A 21,728-nucleotide genomic window follows, 5' to 3' on the forward strand; every position below is an offset into this window, starting at 1 on the left:
AGCAATCATGAGAGTGAAGGAAGACCATGGAAGGAGGGACCCGAGGTTCCAAGCAATTCATGGGATAGGGCAAGTGGCAGGGAGCCACAGAGAGCTTGTGAAGCCAGGCGAGTCTGAGCCATACATGTTAGAGGAGCAGAATCAAGCTGCTGTGCGGGTCGGAGCAGTGGGGGTGGAGAGAGGCTGGAGGCGCTGAGAGGCAGATGGTTCTCTAAGCAAATAATTGTCTCCAAAATTAGAGACAATGAGCTGGGTTGTTTGGATGACATCAGCTCAGGTCCTACCAGCTCTCCTCAGCAGACAGACTCAGGAAATGAGCATGTTGTCTGTGAACCTCCATAAGTCCCCCTCGTCACACCCCCATATCCTCCTGTAGTTCAGGCAGACGGGATGCTCAGCCTCAAGCCAGCTGGATGGAGCACAGTCCCTGGGGGATTTGGTCACAATCAGAGCCACTCACCTGGGCACAGGACAGCTGTTCAGCAGGTTTGCAGTTGGCAAGGCCAAAGGTGAGCTTACCCCAGAAGATCTGGGGTGTAAAGGACAGAGGAGGGCTGTCCTGCCGGGCACTCAGCTTGGCCCTCATCCTACAGTGTGGCTGCCAGAGAGGTGCCTTCTTGGGAAGCCCAGCCTCCTCACTCAGCTCCATGTCCAGAAGCTTCTCCGTTGAGTTTTGCTCACCATCCTCTTCCTCCAGCCTCACCCCAAGCCTCTGGCAAACTGTACACACCTGGGGCTTGGAGGGCCCAGGTTCTGGACCTGTTTGACCAACTTTCTAAAACTCTGTTTCTATATCTCTAAAAATGGGGATACTAATACCTATTCCACTGACTCCTCAAGGTGGATGATGGGCAACTTGTAAATGATGATGATGATGATGATGATAGCTAACACACAGTGTGAGCTCGACCAGGCACTGCTCTGAGCACTTCACCTGTATAACTCATTTAATTTTCACAATAGCCCCATGAGGCAGGTACTGTTATTATCTCAATTCTACTGAGGCACAAGAAGGTAAGTACTTTACTCAAGGTCACACAGTAGTGAGCAGCTGAGCCAGGATCTGAGCCAGGGTTCAACCCAGGCAGCCTGGCGGCAATCTGCACATTTAGTCACTGCACCATCCTGACTTCCTCACGTACAAATGCTTAGTGCAGGTGCCTGCCCTGTTCCTGGTAAGTAGACATGCCTAACTCTAGCTTCCCACAAGCTCTGGGTCCTAAATCCTGTTGTCCCCCTTACATCTGCACCACAGTGTCAAAACTTGAGCTCACACTTCCTATTCCACATAGCCCAATCCTCCCAGGTATAACCTGCCCTCAAAAGCCACACGTTGGGGGTGGGTGGACGTGAACATGGACATGAGCAGGACAGGGGTCCAGGACTGTCATGGTCGCCTCAGGTGTCTGTGGCTGATATCCACTGTGATGGGTTGGTGCCTGATTGTACCAATTGCTAAATATGTTCAGTATCTTTCATAGACATGTACCTGTGAGCCAATGAGCAGCTGTCTGTGCATGTGTACATGAGATTTTTTTTTTTTTTTTGTACATGAAATTTTGATGATCGTTCACCTGACAATAGGCTCCATCTAGAATTAACTATTGTTTGCAGACCTCCATATTTCCATTCTTCTACACTGGTGGCACCTAAACAAAAGCCAATTGTCTCATTTTCACTATATTCTTATTCATAATAACTGAAGGGATATGATGACCCAGTGCTGGTGGCCAAGTAAAGGAATCAAAGTCATTCATTTATTCAACATCCTTGAGACCATACAAGCAGAAAAGGTTCTGATTAGTTGGACCTGAAGTGGTAGGAGATGGACAAGATGACTTTTCAAGATCACAGAGCATCCATTTCCATGAGACTTTTTCTACCAATGAACATGGATGAATTAGCTAAAGTCTCGTGCTACACCAAATTTGAAACTTTGGAATAATATTTGTAAAGCTCATAAAATGATGTCAGAGGCAGAAGGAGAGGCAAAGGGAGGAGGGGCAAGAAAGAGTGGATGAGATTCCAGGAGACAGGGCACACACATCATGGCTGACATCTTGTTTTGCAATCAGTAATTCATTCACCAATTACTGAGCAACCTCTCTGTACTCTCATATTGGGGATTAAGGAAGAGAGAGTTTCCCAGATCCCCCAGGCTTGCCCTTGATCAATCAAATGGAAGGTATCTCCATTCTCCTACTGGTCCCAACTGTTTGGCTGATATTTATTTCAGATTGCTATTTGCCATACGGTAGGAAAGGCTGGGAAAGAAATCTGGGGACACAGTTTCTCTGGCCTCTTTTCTTCTACCCCTGCCTCCAAATTTTATTTTTTACTTGGTTGAGATTCATATAAAATTAAGCATTTTAAAGTGAACACTTCAGTAGTATTTATGTATTCACAATGTTGTTCAATCACCACATTTTCTTAGTTTCAAACATTTTCATCCCAAAAGGAAGCACAGTATCCATTTGCAGGCACTTCCCATTCTTCTTACCCTGATCCTTGCAACTACCAATCTCTCTGGATTTACTCATTTTGGAAATTTCAAAATGGAATCATATAATATGTGACCTTTTGTGCCTGACTTCTCTCACTTAGCATAATGTTGTCAACATTTATTCACAATGTAGCATGTATCGGTATGTTAGTCCTTTGTATGGCTGAATAGTATTACATTGTATGAATATGCCACAATGTTGTTTTTATCCATTCATTGGCTGATGAACATTTGCACTGTGTCTTATTCCTTATAGGCTCCTATAACACATGCCATAGACGGGAGGCTTATAGACAACAGTAATTTATTTCTCATGGTTCTGGAGGTTGGAAAGTCCAAGGTCAAGGAGCCAGCATGATTCCACTGTAGAGCGGACCTTCTTCCTCATAGCTGGATTCTCACTATGTCATCCTGTGGTGGAAAGGGCTAGGGAGTTCTATGGGCTCTCTTTTATTAGAATATTAATCCCATTCATGAAATCGCCAATCCTATAACCTGAGCACCTCCCAAAGGCCCCACTTTCTAACCATCATCTTTGGGGGTTAGAATTACAACACATAAATTTTGGAGAGACATAAACACTCAGACCATAACAGGCTGCTTCCACCTTTGGCTATTGTGGACAGTGCTTCTATGAACATGCATACACATGTATTTGTTTAAGCACTTGTTTTCAATTCCTTCAGATATGTATACCTAAGCATGACATTGTTTAGTCATATGACAAGCCAATGTTTAATTTTATGAAGAACTGCCCAAGTATTTTTCACAGTGGCTGAACCATTTTACATTCTCACCAGCAATGGATAAATGTTTTGATTTTATCAAATCCTCACCAGCATTTTTTATTTTTCATTATTTTTTTATTACAGCCATCCTAGTGGGTGTGAAATAGTACCTCATTGTGGTTTTTGATTTACATTTCATTGATGACTAATTATGTTGAGCTTATTTTTCATGAGCTTGTTGACTATTTGTATGTTTTCTTTTTTTTATTCTCTATATTTCTAATAGAAACTCCATAAAAATTTTTAAAAATGCAATGGTTCGCCCTGGCCGGTTGGCTCAGCGGTAGAGCGTCGGCCTAGCGTGCGGAGGACCCGGGTTCGATTCCCGGCCAGGGCACATAGGAGAAGCGCCCATTTGCTTCTCCACCCCTCCGCCGCGCTTTCCTCTCTGTCTCTCTCTTCCCCTCCCGCGGCTGAGGCTCCATTGTAGCAAAGATGGCCCGGGCGCTGGGGATGGCTCTGTGACCTCTGCCTCAGGCGCTAGAGTGGCTCTGGTCGCAATATGGCGACGCCCAGGATGGGCAGAGCATCGCCCCCTGGTGGGCAGAGCTTCGCCCCATGGTGGGCGTGCCGGGTGGATCCCGGTCGGGCGCATGCGGGAGTCTGTCTGACTGTCTCTCCCTGTTTCCAGCTTCAGAAAAATGAAAAAAAAAAAATGCAATGGTTCTGACAAAATTCACACAAGACTATTGGGCATTCTTTGCCTACAACAGGGGTCCCCAAACTTTTTACACAGGGGGCCAGTTCACTGTCCCTCAGACCATTGGAGGGCCAGACTATAAAAAAACTATGAACAAATCCTTAAGCACACTGCACATATCTTATTTTAAAGTAAGAAAACAAAATGGGAACAAATACAATATTTAAAATAAAGAACAAGTAAATTTAAATCAACAAGCTGACCAGTATTCCTATTTATTTACTTTTTTAGATTTTATTTATTCATTTTTATTAGAGAGAGAGGGGAGAGAGAGAGAGGAAGAGATAAAGAGAGGACAGGGGGAGGAGCAGGAAGCATCAACTCCCATATGTGCCTTGACCAGGCAAGCCCAGGGTTTTGAACCGGTGACCTCAGCATTCCAGGTCGAAGTTTTACCCACTGCGCCACCACAGGTCAGGCTTTTTAAAAGTTATTTTTATTTATTTATTTACTTTTTTAGATTTTATTTATTCATTTTTATTAGAGAGAGAGGGGAGAGAGAGAGAGGAAGAGATAAAGAGAGGACGGGGGAGGAGCAGGAAGCATCAACTCCCATAAATTTCAATGGGAACTATGCTCCTGTCACTGACCACCAATAAAAGAGGTGCCCCTTCCAGAAGTGCAGCGGGGGCCGGATAAATGGCCTCAGGGGGCCACATGTGGCCTGCGGGCCATAGTTTGGGGACCCCTGGCCTACAGTGTCTATCTGTAGCACTTTTGCTTAGAAAGACTGACATTTATGGAGCGTTAGCTTTGTTTGAGACACTGTGTTCAGTACTCCTCTATATGGAGTCATTTGTCTTTCAAACTACACTTGTGTGCCAGTAGTTTATTGATGGTGGTGTGACACTTTGCACGTCACAGCTGAAGAAACTGAGGTAGAGATGACTCTGGTCTGGGAGGCAGCTGTCATCTCCGCTTCTGGTTATGACTCCGCCACCACCAGTACCATGACCTTCAGCCTCCCAGTTGTAGACTGGTGGTTTCTCATCTGTAGAATGGGACCCTCTACCATATTGTCTTGAAGAACTCTTCTTCCTCTGAAATACCTTGATTTTGTGCTTCTTTGTCTTGTTCCCAGAGAGCTAGATTTTGGAATTCCTAAAGCATTTTTTTTGTTTTGTTTCCTCTTTCATGGAAAACAAGTATGGCTATTATGATGAAAACCTCAGCATTTGTCTCAAGGGGCAGGACTGGCTTGCCTGCAGAATCTTTCTTGGGAGTTTATTTTTCTTTATTTTTTTAAGATTTTATTTAGAAAATTAACTTTAACAGAGTGACATTGATCAGTAAGAGTACACAGGTTTCAGATAAACTTTTCTATAGCATTTGAACTGTTGCTTATGTTGTGTACCCATCACCCAAAGTCAAATAATTTTCCATCACCTTATATTTGCTCCTGTTTACACCCTTCCTCATACCACTTTCCCCTTCCCCCCCATATCCCCTTCCCCTGGTAACCACTTCACCTTTATCTGTGTCCATGAGTTTCAGTTTTATATCCCACCTATGTGAGAAATCATACAGTTCTTAGCTTTTTCTGATTTACTTATTTCACTCAGTATAATGTTCTCAAGATCCATCTATGTTGTCGTAAATGTTACTATGTCATCATTTCTTATGGCTGAGTAGTATTCCATTGTATATATGTACCACATCTTCTTTATTCAGTCCTCTATTGAGGGACATTTTGGTTGTTAACATGTCTTGGTCACTGTGAATAATGCTGTGATGAACGTGGGGGTGCATGTGTCTTTATGTAACAACGTTTTTGAGTTTGGGGGGTAGATACCCAGTAGAGGGATTGCTGGGTCATATGGTAGTTCTATTCTTAATTTTTTGAGGAACCACCATACTTTATTCCTGTATGTTTTCTTTGAAGAAAGGTCCATTAAAGTCCTTTGCTCATTTTTTAAATTAGGTTTTTGTCTTTTTGTTTTTGAGTGGTAAGTGTTCTCTATATATTTTGGACTCTAGACCCTTATCAAAGACATAATTTTCAAATATATTCTCACTCTACAGGTGTAATATCTAAGAATCCTTTACCAAATTTAAGATCATGAAGATTTAGCCTTATGTTTTCTTCTAAGTGTATTACAGTTTTAGCTCTTATATTTAAGTTGTTGATCTATTCTGAGTTAATTTTTGTTTGAAAGTCAGGGTTCAACTTTATACTTCAGCATGACGGTATCCAATTGTCCCAAAATCATTTGTTGAAGAAACTGTTCTTTCCTCCACTGAATGCTTTTGGCACCCTTGTCAAATGATCATAGATGTATGGGTTTTACCTCCTCCCCTCAGTAAAACCATTTTTAAATACATTGTGCTGGAAAAGAAGGATGGTCCTAGGGACCTTATCTTCTTGGTGTCTCTGTTGGGGGAAGCTTCTGTAAGCATCTACTAATTGCTAAGACCAGCAGAGAATGAAGTCAATCCTTGTCCTTGGGGACCCTAGGTCTGGTGGTGATGGAGCCAATCACACACAGAGATCATCTCAATCACATGTGCAGATATCACAGTGGAGGTGAGCATTAGGCACTACAAGGTCCTAGACCCCTGATGGCGAACCTTTTTATAAAAATAGCCCACTTTTGCAGTGCTGGTCAACCTGGTCCCTCCCGCCCACTAGTGGGCGTTCCAGCTTTCATGGTGGGCCAATCGCGGCGCCATTAGGTTGCTCTGCTACCGCCCACCATGAAATATCAGGCTGCTATCCTGGCTGGAGCACTGACTGGGATGCTTTTGCCTTGAGAGTCCCTGGAGTCTTACCCTCTTGCCCATCTGGTCCTAGTCTTCTCATTCTGGGTGCTGCTGGAGCTTCCTGTCACAGTGCCGGCATGGAGGGCAGTGCTAGAGGAGGAGCTGAGGTGGTAGCTGCTTACACTGCTGCTGACGGCTAAGGAGGAAGAGCCAAGAGCAGGGAAGAGGGCAGCGGGGTCAGTCAGCAAGTGAGCCAGCCCCCTTCACCCCACAGCAACCCTCAGCATCAAGAAACACCACAAAGATAAATGAGAATTTATTGTGATTCCAGCTTTGTGTGAGGTGAGAATCTCCTGGATATTCTAGGACCATCGGTTTCCAAGGCCGTTTTCTCAATCCTTTCTCTCAATGACAGTGCCCCAGGGAGAGCTAGAAATGACATGGGTGGGCATGACTTCAGTCACTGGTTCCATAGAACAAAAGAGGACTAGGTTTCCTTTGAAGCCAGAGAACTCTCACAAGACAGTGGCAGAAACTCCCAGCTTGGGGGTGACTTCTTCTTATCCTGAGCTCCCCAGCTTTCTCATCCAGCAGAATCCCTACCCAGCCCATCTTTCAGGGATACTTACAGGTGCTCACAGAGGATGGATTCTCACCCATTCTCACCTGACATCCTGAAGGATGAGTGTTAGAGAAAGAGATAACCCCAGGGATGTGCCTAGATTCAGCTAAGCCTTGATGGACTCCTACTTTTATATGCATATTATCTCAATTTGTTCTCATAACAACCCATAAAATGGAGCTCATAATCCTTATTTTATAGATGATAAAACAGAGACACAGGGACGTTAAATGATTGACCAGAACCAAACAGCTAGTATGTGGCAAAGCTAGTAATTAAACCCAGGTCTGACTTATCCCACTGGCTCTTTCCACAGCACCACCAACCACCTGTGCTCCATGCCTTACACCTGACCCTTCCTTGCAGGAAGATCCCAAATGGCACTTCATCCCAGTGGGGAGCCACTCACAGCCCCTTCTCCCTTGGCACCATGACATCCCCATCACTCCCTCACCCCCTCACCGGCACTCCTCGCCCTCCAGCAGCTTGCGGTAGGTGGCGATCTCCACGTCCAGGGCCAGCTTCAGGCTCATCAGTTCCTGGTACTCGCGCAGCATCCGGGCCAGCTCCTCCTTTGCCTGGTGCAGGGCAGCCTCCAGCTCGTCCAGCTTGGCCCGGGCGTCCTTCAGGGCACAGTCGCCCCGCTGCTCAGCATCAGATTGATGCACTGGCCATCTCCAGATTGATGCACTGAATGACAAAGAACAGGGAGATCATCAGAACACAAAATAATTTTTAGATCTTACAGGTTAGGTGACCTAACCCCTTCACTTTACAGATGAGGCCCAAGGTGGCAACGGATAATAGCTACAGAGCCAACGCCAGAAACCTGGCCTCCTCTATCTTCTATTGCAGGTGGATATCTAATGTTGTCATGAAAAACCGTCAGAGCAGTTGCATTTCTGGAATGCTAGCAGACACTTCAATGTTTGAAAAGTTGTCTAGTGCCTGGGGTTGGAGGCCACCAACAGCTGTAGGCTACGAGTACGTCAGGTCCAGCAGAATCATGCAGAGACCCCAGCCAGGATGCCTCTGAGGATCAGGTAGCATGACAAGTACCCTTATAATAGGATTTCTGCCTGTAGGATGTCTCCCAGCAAGAACCCTACCTACCCGTTAGCACCAAGAGTGAGTGCTTCTGGACTATTCCAGCACTCGGTGAGGATGGTCTGTCTAGATGCTCCCCAAGTCTAGTATGAATGGGTCAGGGAGTCTCTCCTTAGAGCAGGAGGTTAAGGGCCAGAACTTAGACCCATGGCCACAGAAACCGGGCTCTGACAAACACCTCACAGCCCTGTGAGGACACACACTACCAAAGGAGACACAGTCCTCATGGCGCCTGTGAAGCAGTCTTATGCAGAGTCAGGAAGCTGTCCCGGTGTTTTCAACATTGCTCAGCCTGGAGGTTGTGAAGTGCAGGGAGGAAAGTCGACTCTGACTCTTCAGTTTGTTAATACTGCCACCAGAAGCGCTGAGCTGGTTCTTTGGGGAGAATACAGGAAAGATTCTCCACCCTTTAAAATGATTTCCCCACTGACACAGGGTTTAAGGTTTGCTGCTTCCAGATAAGACAGGATCCCTCAGGTGCAACCGACATGGGGCTGCAGCATAAGGCAGGGCACCCGGAGGCTTCATCTTCTGTCATTTGCTCTCGGTCACCGAGACCATTGCCACCCAGAGGGAACGTCGACGCACATGCCACACACACCACATGTATTGAGTGTTCAGTAGGAAGAGGAGGCGTAGGGCCTGCCCTCAGAGGGTCGTACCTGAAGGGAACATGGGCAGCTTCATTGCACACAGAAAACATCTGAGAAAGAGGGAGCAAGAAAGAGGCAACCTGGCTTCTAATCCTGGCTCTGTTAACAGCCAGCTGGGGACCCCGGGCCGGTTACTTCCCCTCTCCAGCCCACTTTCCTTAACTAAACTGTGGCGTCAGAAGAAATAAGTTTGAGGTCCCTCCCAATTGTGAAAAGGGTGCCTGCTCTGACCACAGGGGGACTGAGCAAGGGGGACATATGGACTGTGGATGGCCAAGGTGCTCCCAAGCCCAAGAGAGGACTATTTTCTTCTACTAAAGGGTAGGTTTTAATTTCTCCATCACAGAGGGCAAAATGGGCCCTGGTGTTCTCTGTAGAGTTGCTGCTCCTCTGCTTCCTCACATTGGTAGTCTCACACCGGATCCTCTGGAGGAGCCAGTGCAGCTCTGGCATCTTGTTCTTGGTCTTCTTAAGGTCGTCACTGTGCCAGCCGGCAGCCAGCTGCAGCTCCTGGATCTGGTTTCTCAGAGATAGGAAGTTGGTGATGAGACAGGACTGCGCCACCTCACATTCAAGATAGGGGGAACGTTCTGAGCAAACACCTCCGAAAAGAGCCAGGGAAGGAGGCTCCGGAGCAGAAAGTGATGAGGCCAGGACCTGGTATCCTTCTAGCTGTTGGATGGTGGTTCTGACCAAGAAGTTCACCTGCTTCTTTAAGCAGAACCTGTTTTCTGGGCCTCTCACTCCTTTCTCATCACCTGCCGGTAGTCTTTCCTGGGCTAGATAAAGGAAAGCGGCAGTTGGCATTTACTAAGCACTTCCAAAAGATAAGAAGAGCTCTGACCCTTTCCACTCACTTAGTACTTCTTTGTAGAGGCATCTTTTAAAGGCCAGGTTCTGTTCAGGTACTGGGTTACAGCTGTGAACAGGATAAGGGAGGTCCCTGCCCCCACAAAATGTACATTGTCTTGCAGCCCTATTATATGGACAGACAGAGGGCCAAGGAAGCCGAGGGCAGCACATAACCTTGGGGGAGTAGGATTTTTGGCTCAGGACTTGTAGCTCAAATCTTTCCCTTTCTGCTTGACCAGTGCTTCAGAGAACAGAGGCTGACATGGTCATAGATGGAGACAAGAACCTGTATCCTTGCTGTCTTCGGCTTTAACAAACAGGAAATGGCGTATTAGAATTGGCAGGACTGGAGTCCTGGAGAGCCCCAGGTAAAGGTCTTCTCAGTGATAGACCTTTATATCTATTCAGAATAAGAACTGAATAGGTTTTATTCCAAAGCATAACACCTCTTACCCAGAAGGCTCCTACAACCCTACTTTCTCCTCTTGGAAATCCTCCCACACTGATCAGAAAACATCTCCTGGCCTTTCGGCTCTCTGAGCAGCACCATGGCAGTCCACAAGAGCAAGCACCTTATGAAAGGCGGCAAAAAGGGAGCCAAGAAGAAAGTTTGATCCAGCTCTGGCTGGTTAGCTCAGTTGGTTAAGAGCATCATCCCAAAACAACAAGGTTGTGGGTTCAATCCCTGCTCAGGGCACACATGGGAAGCAGCCAAAAAAAAGAAAAAAAATGTGCATGACTGAGTGGAACAACAAATGCTTCCCTTCCCCTTCTCCTCTCTCTCTTCCTCTCCTTGTGTCTCAAAAAAAAAAAAAAAAAAAAAGTTTAGCCCTGGCTGGACACCTTGGTTGGTTTGAACATCATCCTGGAGTGTGGAGGTTGCCAGTTCGATTCCTCAGTCAGGGCACATACAGGAGCAGTTTTATGTTCTTATGACTCTCTCACTTTGCCTCACTTAACCCCCCCCCCCAAAAACTGCTCCATTTTGTAAGAAAGATTGGTGTGATGTAAAGGCTGTGTCCATTATGACATGTTAGAACAATACTAGTCACAAAGACTCAAGAAACCAAAACCACATCTGATGGTCTTAAGGACATGCTTTTGAAGTACCCCTAGCTGATCCGCAGAACGATGAAGTTGCATTTAGAAAATGTAAGCTAATTACTGAGGATATTCAGGGTAAAAACTACCTGGCTAATTTCTGTAACAAAACATACTCCATGGTCAAAAATGGCAGAACATGACTGAAGCTCATGTTGATGTCAATACTGCCCATGGGCATTTGCTTCATCTACTCTTGTTGCTTCTACTAGAAACACCACAGTCAGATTGGGAAGACCTCTGATGCTCAGTGTCTCCAGGTCCGCCAAGTCCTGGAGAAGACGATGGAACTCATGACCCGAGACGTGCAGACGGAGGAGTGGAAAGAAGTGGTCAATAAGTCGATTCCAGAGAGCATTGGAAAAGACATAGGAAAGGCTTGCCAATCTATTTATCTGTTCCATGATGTCTTTGTTAGAAAAGTCAAAATGCTGAAGAAGCCCAGGTCTGAACTGGGAAAACTCACGGTGCTTCACAGTGAAGGCAGCAGTTCTGGGAGAGCTACTCAGGATGAGACAGGTGGTAAAGGTGAACTGCCTGATAAATTGAGCCCATAATCCAAGATTCCATTTAAAATGAACACTTTTAATGGTGACAAATAAAAAATCCTATTTGTGATTTAAAAAAAAAAAGAGAGAAAAGAAAGAGCTCCTGGCATCCTCTTCCTCACCTCTAGCTACTAGCGCAGGCCACTGTCCTTTACAGCTGTTGCCTCCTCCTGCTCAATGGCAGCATGCTCCAGACCCTGGAAATACTTGGTTTTATAACAAGAACACCTCCACCAGAGATTCCCTGTCCTTCTCTGTTGGATATGCCCATTCATACCAGTTTTATGATTTATCCGTGATAATGGTCTCTGCCAAAGATTGTTTTTGGGTAGAATGTTGTTACACCATTAATATAACTGCTTTTTCATTAAGCACATCTACAAAGGTATCTCTCACATTACTGACTGGTGGAGATGTCCTCTTCCCAAGAAAGGAGGGGCTGGTGGAGGAGGAAGATCCCCACCTCACATGCCCACCTTGCTCTGGTGTAAGACCTCAGCCTCTGCCTTGCTCTTCAGGATGATCTTTTCATACTGGAGGGGAACCTCAGCAAGGATGCTGTCCAGGTCCAGGTTCTGGTTGTTGTCCATGGACAGGATGACAGAGGTCTCACTGGCATGAGTCTGGATCTGAGCCATCTCCTGAGTTGAGAAGTGAAGACAGAGTCAGGGTCCCAGGCTTCCCTCCTGTGCCCATCAGTCTTCTGGGCCTGCATTCCCTGGCAGAATGGGCTAACATGGAGGCAAGGAGTGCCTGCTGGAGATCTGTCTGTGGGAGCCGAGGGAGGAGCCTTACATTAGCAGGACACAACCTGTATGGGCAACAGGCGGTGGAAGGCATTTCCCACAATTTACAGAATCAAGAATTTGTGTTTTAGTAGAACTTCATGGGGTCATTTTCTCCTGCCTGTGAGTAAGGTCACTGTCATGGCTCAGACAAGGTTGTTGTCTATGTATATGGTCTTTGGGGACCAGGGCCTTACCCTGTCATGGCCTCCCAGTGCAGGGTTTTGCACTTTCCCATCAAAACAGGCTTTATGCTTATTTTAAATCCATCCTATTGGCATCTCCCTAAAAGAGCCAGGTGAAGTTCTCAGCTGGTAAGAGGCAGGATGGGGAGGGGGAGGAATGCCCTCACCGCGTCGTACAGATACTTGAGGAACTTGAGATCTTCCTCCAGAGAGTCTACTTTGGCCTGGAGCTGCACTTTGACAGCATAGGCCACATCTGCATCCTGCTGAGAGGCACTCAGAGCCATCAGTCAATATTACCCGCATCCCATCAGCTGTCCTGTCCTTGCCCCCAAAACATCTGATTTCCTATGTTTTGCCCAGAAAGGGAAGCATGTTGATGAGTAAAATCATTCAATGTTTCTTTTCTCTCAGACTCACTGAATCTTTAGGAAGAGGGAAAGGAGAATGAGGTCTGTTCTTTCTCTGTTACACCTGGAGAAAACAAAGCCCAGATAAATGGACTGAGTTTCCTCAAATCACACAAGAAGGCTGAGCTGAACCAGAGTTTCCCAATTCCTAGACCAGAATTCTCTCCTGTCTTCTATATCAGATAGGTGTATATCCTGCCTCTTCAACTTGCTGAAGACCTGATGGAGTCATAATTCCATCCCCATTCGGGCACCAGACCCCTTCAGAAAGCCTGGGTGGAAGTGCCGAGCAAAGTTAGCCAGGATGGAGGTGAAAGAGAGACCAGAATCCATAGGCTCTTCTCTCTCACCTTTTGAGCACCACAAACTCGTTCTCAGCTGCTATGCATTGGTTAATCTCCACCTCATACCTGCGAGCCAGGAAAGAAGACAGCAGAGGCCTTGGTCACAACGGCCAAGCAACCTTGACTTCCCTCTGGTCAGGCCACACTGCTCTAGATATAGTTTCCTCAAGACCTCCTAGAGGTGAGTCCTGCAGAGGCTGGTGGTGGCCGTGCTGTGTCCTGGAGTTAGCTCATTTTCATCCTACTTGCTGGATCCTAGGAAAATATTCAGGTGTCTATTAGGCTCCCCAAACTGGCCACTGAACCAGTCAGTGGATAATAATCTTAGGAACTTCTTCCTTTCAACCAGATAGGAAATTTTGAAACAAGGTAGGTCTTTCCTCCACAGCCAGAGAAGGGGTGTGAGCCCCTGACCCAAGGACTTGCTTCCTCCCCTTCTAAAGTGGCTCAAAAATTGGATACCCTCAGGAGCCTCTGTGAACACTACCCTGACCTTTGGTGGCCCATTCCCACCTCTTCTTGTAGTCCTCCACCACTTCCCATACATTCTGCAGCTCTGAGTCCAGCCGCACCCTGTCCCCCCACAGCATCTCCAGCTGCTTCCGCAGGGTGCTGATGTAGCCCTCGTACATGGGCTCCAGGTGGTTCCTGCAGTTGTTCAGGTCCAGCTGCTGCAGCAGCTCCCACTTGGTCTCCAGCATCTGGTTCTTCTGCTCCAGGAACCGCACCTGGAGCCATGGTGGATGGTGCCATGTCCCGTGGACATACACCATTGACTCCCCAGGTTATATATATTTTTCCTAAAGTTACTTGACTCAAGTCCTAACTCTCTTCATGGAATTCCATATAAACTAGACCCTTTGCACATGCTCATTCCACAGCTTCCTGGACAAAATCAATCACTGGAAAAGGAGAGCCCACAGCTTTCTTCTGTCTCCTGACCCAGCACCCAAGAGATGCTCTTCCTTGTGTCTGTACATGTTTCTTCTTTACCATGAGCCCTTCCCTTTAAACAGTGCTGCTTCTATTAACTCTTGTCTTCTTTAAACAGCTGGAGCTTCATTGACCCCCAAACTGGCCACTGAACCAGAAGACCTGTCCTCCAGAAACCCATCACTTCTTTCTTAGCCCTTTGAGTAGTAAGTTTTTTCATGCTTGCTGACCCCTGGGACTGAGTTTTTTTGAAAAATTGAAATTAGAGAGTGACATCAGAGAAATGGCGCCGTGAGGAGTGCTACTGATAAATCTCCCCCAAATTTCAACAAATTCTTCAATCAGAGACAGAAAAATCTATCCTTGGAGTGTCTGGAAGTCCCATACACTGAAAACGAAGTGCTATCAATGAAACCACCCTCAGATGCCATTATGGAAAAGGAAATTGAATATTATGGATACAAAAGAGAGAGATGTAGCACAGATAGATGTGGAAAAATCTATGGAGAAAAAATTTAATATATTGGAAACCTTGGAGCTAAATGACAGATAATTTAAAATAGAAATCCTAAAAATACTCAGAGATATACAAGAAAACACAGAAAGGCAATTTAAGGAGCTCAAAAAACAACTCAATGAACATAAAGAATATATTACCAAGGATACTGAAACTATAAAAACAAATCAAACAGAGATGAAAAACTCAATTCATGAACTGAAAAATGAGGTAACAAGCTTAGCTAATAGAACAGGCCAGATAGAAGGTAGAATTAGTGACATAGAAGACAGGCAACTTGAGGCACAACAGAGAGAAGAAGAGAGAGACTCAAAAATTAAAAAAAAAATGAGAAAGCCCTACAGGAACTGTCTGACTCCATTAAAAAGACTAACATAAGAATAATAGGTTTATCAGAAGAGAGAGAAAATGGAATGGAGAACATATTCAAACAAATAATAGACGAGAATACATCATAATGAAACTGGCACAAACCAAAGACAAAGAAAAAATTCTCAAGGCAGCCAGGGAAAAGAAGAATACAACATATAAAGGAAGGCCTATTAGATTATCATCGGATTTCTCAGCAGAAACTATACAAGCTAGAAGAGAGTGGACCCCAATATTTAAAGTCCTGAAAGAGAGGAACTTTCAGCCAAGAATACTATACCCATCAAAACTATCCTTCAAATATGAAGGAGAAATAAAAACATTCATAGATATAGAAAAGATGAGGGAATTTATCATAAGAAAACCCCCACTCCAGGAAATACTAAAGGGGGTTTTCCAACCAGATACAAAGAACAAAACAAAACAAAACCACAAGTAAAAGCTCCACCAAAAACACAATAAAACCAAATTTAAACTGTGACTACAAAAAAAAAAAAAAAGAGGGGGAGAGGATAGAGATTAATAGTAGCAAAGGATGATGGAAAGCAGAAGCACTCATAAGATAGTGTACTACAATGAACATGGTAGGTACCCTTTTCATTACTTAATGGTAACCACCCTTGAAAAAACCACCACAGAAGCACATGACTTAGAAAAGGTAGCAACAGAGGAAAGAGGTATGAAATACAACCAAACAAAAACAAATGATAGAAAAACAAAAGAGAAGAATCAAACAAGATACAAAACTAACAGAAAGCAATTTATAAAATGGCAATAGGGAACTCACAAGTGTCAATAATTACACTAAATGTAAATGGATTAAACTCACCAATAAAAAGACACAGAGTAGCAGAATGGATTAAAAGAGAAAATCCAACTGTATGCTGCCTACAAGAAACACATCTAAGCAACAAGGATAAAAACAAATTCAAAGTGAAAGGCTGGAAAACAATACTCCAAGCAAATAACATCCAAAAAAAAAAAAAAGCAGGTGTAGCAATAATCATATCTAATAATGCTCCCTACAAGACAGCAAAAGTACTCAGAGACAAAAATGGTCATTTCATAATGATTAAGGGGACACTGAATCAAGAAGACATAACAATTCTTAATGTATATGCACCAAACCAAGGAGCACCAAAATATATAAGACAGCGACTTATTGACCTAAAAACAAAAACTGACAAAAATACAATCATACTTGGAAACCTAAATACACTGCTGACAGCTCTAGATCGTTCATCAAGCAGAGAATCAATAAAGATATATTGGCCTTAAATGAAACACTAGAGCACCTGGATATGATAGACATCTACAGGGCATTTCATCCCAAAGCGACAGAGTATACATTTTTCTCTAGTGTACATGGAACATTCTCAAGAATTGACCATTTGTTGGGTCTCCTGGGCCACATTTGCACCTCTGCTGTGTGGCTCAACCTGAGCCCTATCTGCTAAGGGAGTTGAACCTCTTAGTAGGGGCCTTAACAACGGAACATTTACAATGTAGAAAAGGTACAAAGTGAGATTGTCAAGGCTGGAGAAGACTTGTGATAAATAAAAAACAAGGAAATACTACAGAATGAACTGAGCCTATGCATATTCCAAAGTGATGGGCTAGGGAGAGCACAGACTAGGGATGGGGTCCTGGCACCCTTCTGTGTGTGTCCCACACACACTCAATGAGTGCCTCTCCGTGCCCAGGTCTAGAGATGGTGATGATGATGGTGCAGGTGACAGTTGTGATGCAGAAGGAAGAAGAGGAGATAGAATGGGATTTCCAGACAACAGTGCTGTTGTGATGGCCACACACAAGTGCCTGCCCCTCCCAGCTGGTTCCTAGGGAATGCAATTGCACAGAATTTTCTTTGGCCTACACAGTAGGATCTCTGACAGTCCCCATCTTCATCTTGCTGGCTACCTTTTAGTGAGTACACTTCATACCCCAGTCTTTGAGTTCACTGGACTAATCAGTGTTCCAAGGCCCAAGGTTCCAAGGCTCTGTAAAGTGGGGGTTGAGAACTGGATGGTGGGCCAAACTGAACAGGTGCACTGTGCATCTGAGAGGCAGTGAGCAGCCCAGCGGGACTGTAGGGGAAGGTTTGACTTGGGGAGCGGAGGCTAGTGGGAGAAAGATGGTGGCTAAGCCAGTGCCCTTCTTCTTGCAGACAGTGTGGAATCATATGAGGGTTGTGAAGGGAAGAAATATCACTGAGCTAGTGCAGTGCTTTAGGTTAAAGTACAGGCTCCATGTTACAAGAGGAGACCTGTGCGAGAGACAGGACCCCAGGAGCCCTGAAGGATCTGAGTCCATTTGCACCATAATCTTCTACCACTGTGGTTGAGGATATTCTTGGAAGGTAAAAGTCCTGCTCCTCGAACACACTACATTGGAGATAAATAGAAAGCAGTGTGTAAATAATCCCAAGAGGACATGTCCAAAGTCATGTCTGCTTGGTTGGAGAATGGATCGTGAAGGTCATTTTTCTCTAGTCCATTGTTTGTTTGTTTTTTACTATTCTTGGGCCTAGTCAAGGGTATCAGCATTCTGTAGATCAAGGTCATCAATGAGAAGAGGAAGAAACTTGAAGGACTTTTGAACTAACTTTGGGGTGACAAGATTTGAGGACAAACCACAGTACTTTAGAATTGGAAAGGACTTGAAACTGAGTTCCCTGGAAATGAGCTCAGTGCGGAAGGCTAATGCTTTCTGCCTGTCTGAACCAGTCTGAAAGAAGCCTGTTTTTTTATCCTCATCCGAAGGTAGGTAGCTCAGGCAATAGATTCATCTGCCTTTCTCTCATTCCAACCCCTCCCCTCTCAGCGCTGTTCACCTTCCAGACAAGAAATTGTCTGGGTCTTGGAATATTGAGTCCCATGGTAAGTGGGGTTTGCACCCGCGCGGTAGGCCAGAGTCCGTTTCCGGTCTGGAGCCCTAGACTGACAGACTGTCCAGTTTCCCAGGATGACGGTTTGTCCAGTGCTACAACCTGGGCTGTTCTGGAAAACCTGGACAGCCAGCTGCCCTAACATCACACATTATATCACAGAGGAACAGAGTACCAGACTCCCCAGTATTTTGTAGGGGTCATTGAAATGACATCTTTCCAAGTGTGTAAAACTTAGTCGAGCAATTCACTGGTCACTCTTCATCGCTACTAGTCCCTCTTCCCTCAGCCCTGCCCCTACACACATTAACAAGAATTCTCCAGATTATTAAGAAAACAGGTAGCTGGATCACAATAATTTAAATTCAGTTTCACTTTCATGTAGATGCTGTGCTGAGTGAAATCCTAGACAGGCAGTCAGCATGCTCCACATCCCCCCTGGTGCCACGTTAGTGTGGAAGACGTTGCACAGTAAGCCTCTATTTGTGAACACTTATGAGAAGATGTTCAGTGACCTGACACCTGGTGGTGGTTTCCTCAGCACAGCTAGTCATAAAACTTTCTAGCGGCACTCCTTGGCATCTTCCTGCAAACACCCTTTCTGAGTCTAAGGGCTTCCCAGTCCTCTCGTCAGCATTAACAACTCCTTCCTCTGTCTCAGGAAGGGGCATGTCCACATTCTTCCTGCCTCAAGAGAGAAGCGTCACAGCAGTTTAACCAGCAGGCTGCAGGGCCCTCAGGGTGCTTCTGTGCTGGTTAGAAAGAGGCAGCCTTAGCCTGAGTGCAAAGCTGAATTTCTGGCTCCACTCACTTTTCACCCGGCCTAATGTTGGGCACAGCCCGCAGCAGCCCTGGGCGGCCGGCCTGAGTCTCAAGGACAGGCTCAGATTATACAGGTGAGCTGAGCTTTTGGCCAGAATTCTGCTGCTTTCTAGAGGAGGATCATAGAGTCCCCTGGCTTCCCCACTGAGCTCCTCCCTACTCCTCCAGGGCTGGCTGAGCTCCGTCCTTTGGTCCCCTGGGTCCTTTCCTCTCTGGGGAAAGCGGTAGTCCCCAGTTCTCTGCTCTGTCCACTGTTTACTGCCCTGCCCTGATTCCCTCTGGCTTAAGGACTTGCAGATTCTTTGCTGAGTGTCCTGTTGCCTCCAGCATATCTTGGCCTGTGCTCACTAAGCTCCTCCATGCTCTCTTCTCTCCCCATGCCGCCCACATTGGCTTCTCAGGCTTTATGATTTGACAGGTCCCTATTCCTTTAGTGTCAATCAAGCAGTCTTTTTCCCTCTTTTTTAAAATATAAGCTCTCTGGACTCTTTACAATCTCCACCCCTACCACCTGCCTCTAAGCTCAAATGCACAGAGGCGTGTCAGACAAGCTCAGTCTTGCTCTAGGAAGGACATGTTTGCTTCCATTTGCTTTTTTTTTTTCAAAATACCATCAGGCTCCTATTTCTGTATTATTTCATCCAACTCTTTACCTCAGACGCTTCCAGCCCAGGTCATTTTTGGAAGAAATTTGTAAGATATTTTCTGACCCTCCAACCCCCTTTGTTGCATGAATCCATTAAAAAAAAAAAAAAAAAAAAAAAAAAAAAAACAGAACAGAGAGGCAGGGGGAAGTGCCTTAATCTTTTCATCATGACTGTGAAGTTTGAAGCTTGATTCACCTCTTCCTTTAGCCATTTCCAAGGGAAATAAGCGGGCTGCACGAAGGATGGCAATTAAGTCAGTCATCACTAATGACATGCTCTCTATCTCCCATCAGAGCACCGTGCAGGGCCCTGTCCAAACAGGAGGGGGAGGTCATTCCCGCCCAACCCTGTCCCCTGGGCCTGGGGCGCGGGAACTCCTGCCTCAGCTCTGGGGGACCGGCCACCCCTCCTTCTTGTGCCCACATGAAAACGGAGCCTGCTAGACCCTGGTGACAGGATTAGGAGGGAGACTTAAACACTCAGGCTGGGCAGAAGCACGGAAGGGCCTGAGTGACCACAGGCAAGGTAAAAACTGTGAGGAAAACTTTAAAGTAGGAGGATGTCAAGAGAGAAATATAAAAAATAGGTGAATATTTTAGGAAAAGGGAGCTAGAAAAGACTGGATCAGTGAGGAGGGATGGATTTGTTCCAAGGGGAGTAGCTAAGAACAGAGCCGGTGGAGGATGAGTCCAGCAGGCTGGAGGCAGGGGCTTAGAGCGAGGACTTTCCAGTTCCACTACAGCCTGTGTGGAAGGAATGAGCCGCCTACTGACTGCAAGGAACCCCCTACTGCTGTGCTGAGGGGTCCTAAGTACCACCCTCCAGGATGTAAGCCTGCTATGCTTGGATGAAGAGGCTCAGGCCAGTGGGGCTTAAGCGACACTCGATGCTGGCACCTGAGGCTGGGATCAAAGTGTGAGCACTTCCATCCAGAGCTGAGACCATAGTCAACCCCTTTGAAAAGTTCTGTCTACCTTTCCCGTAGAGAAGAATGCCTTCAGACCAAGTCCCCATCTCCAGTGTCATGGGCCCCCACTGAGGCAAGTGGGACTTGGCTGCCATGCTATGAGACGTGACATGTGGCTCTCAGTTCAGAATTCTGGTTGTAAAATGAGCCTGCAGACCCGAGAGCGGGGGAGAATGATGAGCACCAGGATGCAAGCGGCGTGTCGGTGGAAGCCAGTGGGCACAGGGGCCTGGGGCACACCAGTGAACACAGGGAAGGAATCGCGGAGCAGCGTGCAGCAAGGGCAGGAGCTGCATGTCACAGCAGAGAGCCAAAGGAGAAGGTCTGTGAGGGACCAGCAGACATGGGAGAGAAACTTCTGAAAATGGGTGTAGGCTGGGAGGGCCAAGGAGAATTCAATGGGGGGAGAGCCTCTGGCCTGGGATTGGAATCGGGTGGGAAGCTAGCTTGTCAGCTGAGTCTCAAGTATAGACGTGGAGAGATCACTTGTTGAGAGTTTGCTTGGTATATTTTAACTTCACACCAATCCTGTGAGGAAAATATCACCCCCCCCCCATACACACTTTACAAATAAGGAAACATGGAAACAAGGAGACTGAGTGCCCAAGTCATGGTTATAAGTGGCAAAAGAAACAAGCCAACAGTGGGATTCAGATTCCCAACTGACTGAGTACAAAGTGTGTCTCCTTGTGCAGCGTGACTTCATGCCCCTTTTACCTCCTCCAAGAAGCCTTCCCAGGTTGTCAGTATTCAGCTCTGATCCCTTCCTTCCTCTGTAACCCCTTGGCTGTGCCTCTATGCCTGGATTGTCTGGAGAGAAAGATTGATCTCAGAGCCCTCCCACCCCAATACAACCAGGACAAGGCTTTACACACAGTGCGGGTGGGGTTGGGAATATTAATGAGGGATGAGGGTTCGAATTCCCAGGACCTCTGGATCAGCACCAACATCAACATCCTCAAGCACCCATTGAGGAAGAGTTGTCTGAAGGCCCCAAGTTTTCTGACTAGGGGTGAAGAGGTTCAGATGGTAGTAGCACCATCACCACCACCCCACCTGCCTCCTGTGAGAGGAGGGGTCAGAGAGGAGAAGGAGGGGAGATAGGAGCCCAGTCCTGGGCAATAGAGACACTAGGACTAGCCTGGGCATGCTAGGGAGTGAAACTGCTTCTCCTCCAGCTGGCAGCTTCGTGATGGGCACAGAGCCTGTCCAAAATCACCCCACACCTTCTCTATTGTGGAGAAGTCTCCTAGCAGTCAACACAGACAGAAGGTGCAGTACCTGGGTC

At 46.1% G+C, this 21,728-nt stretch overlaps 1 protein-coding gene across 1 annotated transcript; it reads right to left on the reverse strand.

Moving 5' to 3' along the window:
• Positions 1-6,693: 6,693 nt before the first annotated feature.
• LOC136319325 (keratin, type II cytoskeletal 74-like) lies at positions 6,694-14,071 on the reverse strand. Its single transcript, XM_066252628.1, is given in 8 exon segments — positions 6,694-6,887; positions 7,321-7,352; positions 7,776-7,975; positions 9,443-9,589; positions 12,051-12,215; positions 12,712-12,820; positions 13,305-13,364; positions 13,812-14,071. Coding segments are annotated over 8 exon segments (1,167 nt in total).
• Positions 14,072-21,728: the final 7,657 nt, after the last annotated feature.

Source organism: Saccopteryx bilineata, chromosome 1, assembly GCF_036850765.1.
Source record: "Saccopteryx bilineata isolate mSacBil1 chromosome 1, mSacBil1_pri_phased_curated, whole genome shotgun sequence".
Taxonomy (NCBI): domain Eukaryota; kingdom Metazoa; phylum Chordata; class Mammalia; order Chiroptera; family Emballonuridae; genus Saccopteryx; species Saccopteryx bilineata.